The sequence below is a fragment of the Argentina silus genome (assembly GCF_951799395.1).
Source record: "Argentina silus genome assembly, chromosome: 9".
Classification (NCBI taxonomy): Eukaryota; Metazoa; Chordata; class Actinopteri; order Argentiniformes; family Argentinidae; genus Argentina; species Argentina silus.
In genome coordinates this window covers 10019468-10031714 of record NC_139663.1, presented here as the reverse complement: position 1 = coordinate 10031714, position 12247 = coordinate 10019468, and the positions used below count along the sequence as shown (strand labels likewise).

Here is a 12247-nt window from a genome sequence, read left to right as displayed (position 1 = left end):
TTGTGGATGTTCTACTACAGTGCTGGCCCATTTTAGATTCAATTAAATTGGCTATGTTGAGAGAGGGTACCATGAGTGCACATATTTCAAAGTGTATCAATCTGATGTTGGAGCCTAGTAACCACTGTTTGATACAGCTGTCAGGGCTTTATACTGTACTCAGCATGGGCTGACTGGACTGGCCTACCTATAGATGTTTTTGATGTGTTTGTATTGTTATCAATCGATTACCAAGTAATATTTGGTCAGGCGAGACTGCTTTAGGCCACAATAGGCAAGATGATTAAAGCAGAAAGTGACAGCCCCAAAACAATAAACCCAACACTGGAATTGAAGTGTCCATGGCCCTTACTTGAAAGCCATACTATATACATAGAAAAGGGTTTGGTTTGGGATCCTTCTAAAGGGGGTCTGTCCAATGAACCAATGAAATTGATCAAGTTCATCTTAATTCATCCATTATGTGAACTTGAATTGACACATCTGATAATAACGGATAATAATTCGAGAATGAGAGAGAATGAGAGAGTGAACCACCCTAATACAAAACATATTAGGGTGGTTTCCCAAACAAATTCCTACTCCTAGACCAGAAAGCACTTTCAATGAAGATCCTCCACATTTGGACAGATCCACTTCACCCTCCCATAGGCATGCCATCTTAAGACCCCCATCTGGGCCACATCCTGGCTGAGGAGGGAGAACCTGCCTGTCTCCTACAGCTAAGTCTGCTTCATCTCAGCCCTGGCCTTGTGCTGTATCCCCAGAGTCCAACTCCCTCTCATCTGATATTCGCTACTCACTATCTCCTACACAGTTCCACATGTAGCCTTTCTCCCAGCAGTGGATAAGACCACCCCCACAGGGAGAAACTACAGGAGGATAAAGAGTCTGAGGAGAAAAGAAACTCAGTGACAGTGGTTGGCAGGATACCCATTGTTTAGAAAGCCCATGCATTCATGACAAGCCAAAAACATCTCCTTGACATTCAGCTCCGGGAAACTTAAACGCTGTTCTGCGAGTCAACAACATTGATTGATTTGAGCAATATTTATTGTTTGTGAATTTTTATTTTATTGTGTATGCCATATCCGCATTGATTTTAAGACTGTTTCTCGGTAAGTTTCATTAATGACGGGAAATCTTTTGTCAGCTTCTATTTACATTTCAATGAGGTCTAGATAACACAATGACATTGATCAATGAGTTGATGAAAAGCATCTACAAATGTCGATACAGCAGATACAAATATCTACAAACTCACACTCAATTCAACTATTCAACTAACCGTATAAATATGCAACTGACAACCTCACAACGACATGGGGGACATAATAAAAGAATGGTTAGAATGGGGATCCATCGTCGTAGTGCATCATCAGACTATAAACAAAGCACGTCAGTGGCGGCTAGCGGAGGTAGAAATAGGAGCACGGGCTCTCGTAGAATGGAATGAGAAATGGTATCAACCACGTTTGATACAATTCTACATTCCATTCCATGCATTACAATGAGCCGTCCTCCAATATTTATAGATCTGAAAGATAAAATAACACAAATACTGTATCAAAGTTGGCTACAACCACTGTGCAGTAGGAGTGGTAGTCAAACAGTACAGTGGTAGTCATTACTGTGACCACAGGTATTAATAGGTTCAGATTAATATTTCAACAGGCAGATAGAATATCTGTCAATTTAACATTCATAGGAACATAGTCTGAACCTTATTGTCTTAAACTTATATTCAAATAGAACATCACAATGGCAACTTAATCACCAAACACTAGAACTTATCATTAGTAAATAAATCCAATACACCCAACATGACTTCTTCATTTTCTAGGGGACAGGGAAGCACGATAATTCCTGCAACAGAGGGCTGAAGAGGAACTGGAAATGCGTCATCTCACTAGTAATAGCCTATACTGTGTACTGGCTGTGTGATACAAGGTACAATGCTCAAGAGAGGCTTACATCATACACCTAGTCATGGATGCCAACAGCATCAACAGGCGCAGAGGACTCATTACTTTTATTCAATACTCAATAATTATCGGTAGTCATTTTGTAGGGACCATTTTGTAGGGACCATTTTTTGTAAGAGTCGTCCTGAGTGATGAAGGCTACGCTCACCCCCTGGTGGCGAAAGTGTGCAGCTGATAAACAGCATACTGTACGTAGTAGTTCACAGCTTGACTGCTACAAGTGCTGATAAACTGAAACAACAGACAATTTCATAGATTCAGTCTCTGACAGCTATTATCACTGTTCAACACTCAGGATACCAATAGGAAGGCTGTTAGCTGAACTACTTGCAATTAGCAATGTACACATACATAACAGATTAAAGTACCATTATTAAAAAGCATGTGTGTGTGTGTGAAGTACAAAGTCATTTCATGGTACATTTCATGTACTGTATTTACCTGTGTTAAACACTCAAACAAACCACTTAAACACTTAACGAGGAGTCACGCCTTAAAACAAGAAAGGAATAAAAAACATTTTGATTTCAGCATTTTTATTGTTTTTTCCTAATCAATTAAAATTCATTGGACAGGTACAGCCTTGTGAATCGGATCACAAGAATCTGAAACAAAATAAAGACAAAGGGAAGATAACAGCTACAAATTTGGTGTGGTGACAAAAAGGGGAAAAAATAAAGTTGTACAAAAAAATGTATCATGCGAATTATATCGGGGGAAAGACTTAGTGTTTTGTACATTTATTGTAAACAATAGGCATACATCATAACAACAATATGGCAAGTAACAGAAAAGAGAGACAAGAGTTCAACTGTCGACTGAAACACTGGTTGGCATTAGGCATGAACAGAACCATGAAGCAAAAACACTCTTGACAGGTCCCATGAACATCATTTACACAAGGTTTAAAAATAGTTACACAAAAACGGTGTTTTGTACATAGAACAGCATCTCTGCTACATACATCAAACCTTCTGTCCTTTGTCCCTGGTTGTGTTTACAGTCATACGAGGTATATAAAGGTCAATTCTAAGGTTTTTACTGTTTACCCCTCACTCTTTCAATAAAAACATAGCTCATGGTTCTAGTGGTCAGTCATTGTTCCCTATGATATTGCAATATTGCAGTCATTCAGCCATGTTTCTTGATTCTGTAAGACAAGGGGGCATCAGGGAAAAAAAGGATAAATAGAAAAAATAGAATCAAAAAGAGTGATAGCATTTCTAGCACAAAAGGCTTAGTTGTGACTAATGGAAGACAATGCAATTATTGTTCGATTTACAAAAAAGTACAGCATAAATAAATTAAAGAATCATTGCAGGACTACAAGAAATAACATCTAACAATGCATGAGAGAATTGCAATAGAGACATTTCTATTTCCTTGCTGACAATATTTCCCAGGATTAGGCACCCCATTTCTCACTACAGAGAAGAAATACCCCTTGGTATCACCAGCACACAAAACATTTCTGAACCGTCTTGTTTATTACAGATGAGTAGAATTCACTCAGACATCATTTCCTGACATGGTTTCCAGGCTGTTTCAGTAACAGCAGAGGAAACATTCAGCGACTTTAAACACTTTTTGCATCAAATTCAAATAGTAAAGCAAAGCTGCTATACTGGGTAACCATTAAACTAAAACTAGGGGCTGTGAATTACTTTTAACATTCCCATATTACACCCCTCCCCCCTCCCCATCTAAACCAGTCCTACACTTGATAACATCCAGGAGACAATGCTAGTAAAAAATAAAAAATCCCAAGACCAACCCACCCCCCCTCCCACATTGTTCAAATCCCTCCCATACTAAACCATGCCATCCAAACATGGGGAATCCCAATCCAAGACCCCCTTTCCTCTCCCAAACCCCTCCTTTGCTCAGGATGCATTTAAACCCAACAACCCCCTACCCCCCCATCAACCAAACACATCTCCTTAGAAAGCAAGTCAGTTTCAAATGTTGCATCTTCCATGATCTGATCGGGTAGTTTATTCAATGGAATGAACGGCTCAAAGTGCTAATCGGATTCTTTTAAAGAATGAAGAGAATTGAGGAAGAAGAGGGGGTTAAGATGAGGAAGGCCATACCACCGCTGTCCAACAGCAACCTCTATTGGCCAATGAAAAGCCCTAACATCACTTTGTCTTCCAAAACTAACAAGAATAACAATAAACCCCAAACCGACCCCCCTCTCTTCCTCGACTTCACCTGGCAGTCCCCCAGAATGATTATATCTGTTATTATACATATATATATTTTTATAAATATATATGGCCCTTATTGAAAGAAAACATGAGTTTCACATTGACAAGAAAGTACCATAATCTCTATATAGCTAAGTGGAAAGTGTTCTCAGTGTAAGTGAGCTGGCAGCAGTCTCCTTTATTTTGTCGCACTCATTTACCAAGGAATAAAACATTAAAAATATCCAAACAAAGCATCCTCTTTGTAGTCGCAAAGTTACACCTCTAAAATGAGTGCTCACCGCACTACATACATCTCTCCTTTTACACTTTTTCCTGAGTAATACTTTTATCCTTGTAACAGACAATATCTTATTTTTATTTTTTTTGCTATTTCAGTTCTGGGCTATTCCCTGCCATCATTGTTATTTTCATTATTATTTTACAATTGTAAAGTTGATTGCTAAAACACTTAAGCTCATGGGAAAAGAAACAAATGTCTGTTGCTACTCTATGCTTGCTTAAAAAGTACTTTTCAATCTAACGATTAACAAGCACACCTAAAAATGACACTAATACAAAATGAATAAAACAGACTAAATACATGACTTAAAAAAAGATATTTTAAAAAATTGCATTTGACGGAGGCCTTGCAGGCCGATCCCAGGGAGTAGGATGGGGTATACAAAGCGGCAGTGTAATAATAACAACAAAAACATCACTTAAAAAATAATAATAACAATAAAATAGGAGCACAAAAAAAAGAAAAAAAAAAAAAAAAAAGAGACAACAAAAAACATGAACCTCCAAACAGAACGTTCTCCTGTCCCAGGCCCTCATCTGTAGCTTTGGCTTGTTGGGGTTTTGGAACCTGTACTGACTGGCTCATGGACGTCGGCTAACAAACTAGTATACCCTGAGAATTCGGAGACCGACGTCCTTATCCTGTGGTCCACCTCCGCGCTAGAATCAGCGGCGTAAGACAAGGAGCCGCGGCCAACCGCCTTAAACTGGGAGCCAAAGGCCTGGGCAAAGTTCTCTATCTGGTAAGCCTTGGAGGAGTCCAGAGAGGCCAGGTCCTGCGAGTAGCCCCCATTGCCATTCTTGGTGGGCTGCTGGTCCTTCTGGCTGGCCAGGTCAGATGGTCTGATCTGGTAGGAGGAGGGGGGAGAGGAGGAGTGCTGCTTCTCCATCTGGTCGGTGAGCTCCTGAGATGGGGTGAGCTGCTGGTGGGTGGCGGACTCCAGGCTGCTCAGGTGGAAGCCGTGCTGCGGCGAGGAGCCCGACAGCATTGCAAAGTGGGACTTTGGCACGGAGGAGGACAGGGAGGGTGAGGGCACCGACTGTCCGAAGCCACATTCCAGCGGGGACGTAGTGTACACATGCTTGTCAGAGAACAGAGGGTTGCCGGTATGGGTGCTGGTGAAAGGGCCTGTAGAAGGGGGGCCGGGGCCCAGGGGGAAGCCTGCGCTATGGCTGGTGCGCTCCAGAGCCTGCAGAAGAAAGCGGGAGTACTCGTGCATGATGACCGCCTTGTCTCCAGACGGGCTGGGGGAGTCGGCGTCATGGCCCAGGTCGGGCCCGCCTCCCGAGGAAGGGTGCAGCTCCACGTGCTGGTCACTGATGTCAAAGTGCACGTCGTGGTGCGAACCGTCTGGCTTCTGGGTGTAGTGGTCCAGCAGGCTCTGCAACACCTCGTCTGGGATCACCGATTTGTCGTGCTTGTCCACACCCATGGGGGAGGAGTCCAGCAGACTCAGTGGCGTGTCACTGTCCAAAACACCGGAGACCACACCCTGGATGACTGACTGCTGGGACGACAGGTGGCCAACGTTGACCTCATACTCGTTGCTGCCACCTGCAGACACCCCGTGACCTGATGCTGTGTTGTTGGACGCGTTTAGGTAGCGCCTCTTCTTGAGGAACTGCATGGCGTCATCGTAGTTGCTGCTGATGGGGCCTGCTTTGGCCCCAGAGCCCTGCAGGAGCCCCAGCCCGTCCATCCCCCCTCCACCACCCTGCTCCATGGAGCCCTGCTTGGCCTGCCCCAGGCCCCCCTTGTCCAGGCTCTTGCGGTTGGCCTTCTTGAAGGCCATTTTTGGGGACCGACCCTGGTGCACCTGATGCATGCTGGGCCCTGGCTGAGTAGAGGAGGACACTGTGTGATTCTCCATCGAGTAGTCATGGAGACTGTATCCTCCAGACACTGCCCCGTGAATGTGTGAGACCCCCATCCCTGCTGCGGCTGCGGCTGCCGCAGCACCTTTCTTTCTCTTGCGCTCCCCTCCTTCTCCAGAGTTTTTGGACTTGCCCCTTTTTCGGCCAGAGGCCCCAGCATTTCCCTGAGTGATTCCATAGCTGCCCTGTCCCATGTCTGCACAGCCCAGGTCCAACATCCCCGGCTCCAAACCCTTCTTTATGGCTTCTCCACACGTTCGCTTGTGCTTGAGCAATCGATCTGTTCTGGAAAAAAACTGTAGCACAGAAGAAAAAAAAAAAAAGAAAAAAAAAAAAAACACAGGGAAAGATTTGTTATAAACGAAACAAATTGCCTGTAGAAAATGAACACTTGCATTTCAATATGCATTTTAATAGTACAAAACATATAACCAATATAACCATTCCGTGTGCCGTGTTGAAAGGGAACTGAATTTTTCTATGCAGATCACTTACCTGTTGGCAGGTCTCACATCTGTATGGCTTTTCTCCACTGTGGGTTCTCTTGTGTCTCTCCATGTGGTACTTCTGAATGAAGCGCATGTTACACTGGTCACAGCTAAAGGGCTTCTCTCCTACCATGACAAACACATCAAAGTGTCAGGGAAGATGTCTTCATTCAATCGGTTTCAAAGTATAAAACTGAGTCAACCTATAGTTGGCGTTCAAAAAAGCAGGCCGCATGCATCAAAGGCAGTGCACTTGAGCACAATCTTCACGATGAATGTTCATGTCTTTCACAGGTTATTGACAAGTGGTTGACATGGCAACATGCATGTGGGATGGGACATTTCACTCACCGCTGTGGATCTTCTCGTGTCGCTGTAGCAGGTACTTCTGGATGAAACTCATGTTACACTGGCTGCACCTGAAGGGCCGCTCACCTGTAAGACCACAGCCACAGGGTTAGAATCACTCAGTTTAACACTCTTCCCCTTTCATTATGAACGTCTGACTCAACTCAATATTGTATTTCACTCTAATCAGTGAGAGGTTCTAGGGGGCTTTGTGAAACACTAGTTTAACTCAAAGGCGCAAGAGCCATTCCGCATGCAGGAGGATTTAATTTAGTCTGCAAATTTGTAGACTAATTGAATCTAAAATGTAAATTGCCCAATGTGTGCAAACACACAATTGATAATTGTGAGAAACAGACAATTAAGACAGATTGAAATGAACACTTGCGGTGCGAGTGGGACACAGACATGATCAGCCTGTTTGGGGGTGTGGGGTGCATGTGGGGGGGTGGGGTACCTGTGTGGATGAGGACATGTCTGCGCAGGTGGTAGGAGCTCCTGAAGGAAGCGTTGCAGTGCTCACAGATGTGGGGCTTCGAGTTGGGCGACAGGCTGCCTCCATCTGCATCCAGCATCATTGATTGCTACAGGACAAAAAGGAAAGAGACAGGGTCAATTAGGAACAATGATACCCATCAATTGAATAGCTACATAAATCTAGCATCTAAATCAAGACTGATGCTGGTATTTAACAAAATGATTTTGACTCATGGGAAATTAGGAGGAGCAGTGCACCTTAGCCTCGCCACGTTTTCTTCTGGGCTTCCCCTTCCCCTCTTGTCCTTCACCATTTGATCTTCGACCTCTCCTCCCTGTGGACTCCTTTCCTAACCGACTCGGCAGCTGTGAACATGACAAAAGGAGAGGGAGAGAAAAGACAGACAGCATTCACTTGAGAGAAGGTTAAAGGCCTTGAGTCACAGGTTTGTAGCCTAAATACACACTTGCTCACACCAACAAACACATACACACAGAATCTTGTGAAAGCTCATCTGAGCATCACAGAGGGCAAGTGAGGGGGTGCCAGAAGGTGGGGTAATAAACCTCATATTTATAGCCCTCATCTTTCCCTCCATGGTTCAGCTGCCAATGTTAGGGCTGCTCCTCATCCACCATTTAATGGGAAAGGCCTAGTCCAAATTAACTGGAGGCTTAAGTCAAAATCTGCAATAATTTGAAGAGCCTATTTCACACAAAGGATCTGCGCATTAATTTGGGGAGGGTGGGTGGGATATCAGCTGCTCATTGATCCCTTCCTCCCTCACTTATTTACACCCCCAAAATTTCAATTTCAATTAAACTTTATTACTCGAATCGGCTGCTCCACCACACCATATGGATACCAAGCGCATGTGTGTGTGTGTGTGCGCATGCGGGAGAGAAAAGGCTCTCAAATATCAACCAATCTTTGTATTAGACTAGGGGCAAAGCTAGCCAAAACAAACCAAGTCTCATTTCCTCTACCCAATAAGCGCAGGCCCAGTGAGCTCAAAATGGCTGCTCGCTCACATGTATGCCATTATCCCGAGAACAACAGCACCATTTTGGGTGCACTCCAAATGAAAACACTCATAACTATGGAGGTTATTTTCCCCAAAATGGTTCTTCCAATCTCCTCCTCACTGAACTAAAATATGCATATATGTGTACGGTTGCAAAAAACTGTCCCGTGTACAAAAAAGGGGAGCCACAAGTACTGAGTGGTTCAATGCGTGACATCTAAAAAGTACTCAGACAAGTCCTTGCATAAACCATTATAACATCTTTACGATGAAAGAGCAGGGAATTATTTATTTAGTGTTTCAATATGCTTGCCAAGTGTCTGATGATCACTGGGGCCTGGCTATTGTTAAGATGGTGTGTGTGTGTAATATATATATATATATATATATATATATATATATATATATATATATATATATATATATATATATATGTGTGTGTGTGTGTGTGTGTGTGTATGTATGTATAAGACAATTGAGGTGCAAGCTCAAACAAGACAGTCGTGTCCTTGCCAAGACATTTCTATTCATGCCGACAGAGGCCAAATGACATCATCCTCCTAGGAAAGGCTGATTTATATTTTGCATCTCAAGCCTTGAAGATTTATGCCGACATAACCAACCAACCAACCAACCCTACACCTCTCTTTCTCACACTCCCCTTCTACATCCTTCTCTGGTGAGATTGGATGTTTGACAAGCCAGCATCCAATAGGCAGGGGAGCCATGGACTCCTGGACTCAAATGTGAAAGTACGGCCAAACGCAACATTGCAGTTTGTTCGACTTCAGGTTTCAGCCAAAATAAAAGCAAACAAAATTATTACTAAGAGCACACTAAAATAACCTATTTACCTCACAATTACCTCCTTAACCTGGTTGCCTCCTTGTAAACAACTTTCCTAACCTATTTACCCCCTTTACTCACAGTGAATATATAATAAATATAATATTATGCCTATGCCCTCTTTAAAAAAATGATGACAACAAAAAACAAGAGATCCCCAAACCCTCCACCCTCACCCCCCCGGCGGAAGGCCTTACGTTGCCATGGCTGAGGTCATGCACTAGCATGTTGTGGTGGTTGCCCATCGACACCTCCAGCAGCTCTGTACTCTTGCCAGGGCCTCCAGGGTACAGTGGCAGACGGTAGTCATGTTCTGTCATCTTCTCTTGCTTGATGCCCATGGCATGGACGTAGTCTCCCACCCCTCCGTAGCCCCCCAGGCTGGCCACCATGCCACCTCCACAGTCAGGCGAGTCTCGCTCCTTCTTCAGGATCATCTCCTGTGGAGGCAGGTCCTGCATGACGGACTGGGCGGCCAGCCGGGTGAAGCTGGTCACGGGGGGCAGGTGGCTGAACATGATCATGCCAGGTGCATAGTTGGAGTCAATGCCCCCATTGGAGCGCAGGTATTCATTACCTAGTTTGTCTTGAATGATGCTCATGGTGAACTTGGGCAGGCAGGCAGGCAAACTACAGGGAGCCGACCTGAATCATCCTGGAAAAGAGAAAGAGCAGGAGAGGTAAGGCCAAGGGTGGATTTACTGTTTATTTACAGGATGCAAAACACCTTATTTTGAGGATGCATCACACAGACATGGCCGTTCCATCACCGAACATGGTTTACAAGCACACCACAAAATAGGAGTAAAATGACATGATAACTGGGTTTGTTAAGCGAAGGCCTGCAAGGCCCTAAGGAATCAGTCTCATGTACTCAGATCAGCATCAAGTGCTTAGCCGGCTTAAAGATAAGAGTTTGTGGGTTAACATCACATATCTCCAAGATCTAGCCTCTGACATGTGTGCTACCCTAAAACCAACTATGGGACATTCTTAGAATAGTCAAGACAACATTGTAAAAGAGAGGTGAAACCTGAACACTAGACAACGCATGAGGAGAGAGAGGATTGAATCTGGAAGTTAATCTGTTTAATGGGCTTGCTTGGCCCAATCATCCTATTTGCATGGACACAGCCAACAAGAGCCTGTAGCTGGAAAGGCTGATTCCAGCAATACATTCCATGACCATGGGTCATCGCAGGACACCCATCAATCAAGGGATAAGACTCCAATGTTCAGCAAAGATCAGTGACTTTTTGAGCAAGTAATATAATAAACAACTAAATTAATAACTAAACTGATGCTGTAGCACCGTGACATTGGAGATGGGGTTGTGTTATGATTTTCCGGTTCGCATTTGTGCTGTGTACTGCCACGAGGAATCACATGAATTTGTATTCAGCTTTTTTTTTTTTTACAAGCTTTGAGAAAACGGTGTCCATAAAAACCAATAGGTATTGCAAAATCATAATTGAGATGCACCACGAGATCAAATGCACTGATTTAATTCAGGCGAAATGAACACAAATGATCAAGGAGCAAGGTCAAAATGAAACGATGGCAAAACTCAGTGGCTGGTTTAGTTTCAATCACGTTTTAAATTATGAATAGGCTACATTAAATCAATACCATCAAATGTCATCTCAAAATGTTATGTGTCCCAAACAACTTCATTGTCTGACTGCAGCAACCATTGGTGTATTGGTAGATCATGCTAACTAGCTAGCTAACTTGCCAGTTAGGTAATGCCAATTGAGAATGCCATCTGAACAGTCTCAAACGTAGTGTTTAGCTACCACGGTGACAGTAATCAACTTCTTCGATTTTCAAAACAATGGGAGATCTTGATTAATATGTTTCCTGCGTTATGCTGTGATTTATTCATCGAGTGTCACTGACTGTCTATACAGCTAGCTAGCTAGCTAGCTCAGTTAGCTGTAATGTCTGGATAGCTACCAAGCAATTAGCTAGCCATTTGGCTAACCAGACTGCCAGGCCCTTTGTGATGCAGGATCATGCAATTATTAATACGGCCATCACCATAAGGCACAACTCAGCAAAAATAAAACAGCATACAATGAATTTCACATTTCACCAAAACACATGTGAGGATTTAGAGTTCTTGCCTCATGTAACCTAAATTCGATTACAAGTTCTGGAATAAATAGAATAGAATTTTGATTGATAAAGTTGGCACGTACGCACGCAGGCAATTTCAGACAACACGGTGTCGGCAACATCATTTCAAGCACTTCATTTTTCGGTTAAATACCTACACAGATTCAGGAAAACTAGCTAATTAAATCATTATATAAAGTAAATCTTAGCTGCTTGAACCGCTAGGTAACGGACATCGGGTAGAGGACTAAACGACCATTAATATAACTGAACACAATAATGCGCAAGCGGCAACGTTAAACCCCATAACAAATGGCCCATGCAACTCAAGCGAACAATTGATGCTCGGCTCCAGCTAATGCTAGCTAGCTAACTAACTAATGTTAATGCGTTGCGCTTTGTTGTCTGTCCCAGGCGCATGCCTGGGGTCCTCGCATTTCAGTTCTCCCAAAATTATTTTTTTTCCGTTTACCTTACCAGTGCATGACCACCACTTGTTCTTTTGGCTTGATTATTTCACCTTCGGTCGTCCGTTTCAATCTTTAGAGCCTAAACATTGTTCTCCAGCAGCTGCTGTATTCTTCCATCTTGTC

General features: G+C 43.4%; 1 protein-coding gene across 1 annotated transcript; it reads right to left on the bottom strand.

The window, feature by feature from the left end:
* Positions 1-3794: 3794 nt before the first annotated feature.
* On the bottom strand, positions 3795-12247 carry znf281a (zinc finger protein 281a). Its single transcript, XM_083676544.1, has 7 exons — positions 12132-12247; positions 9734-10191; positions 7924-8031; positions 7646-7772; positions 7192-7275; positions 6848-6966; positions 3795-6648 (listed from the first exon to the last, which is right to left on the bottom strand). The coding sequence occupies exons 2-7, from the start codon at positions 10136-10138 to the stop codon at positions 5011-5013; spliced, it is 2481 nt and encodes an 826-aa protein (XP_083532670.1). The 5' UTR covers positions 10139-10191; positions 12132-12247; the 3' UTR covers positions 3795-5010.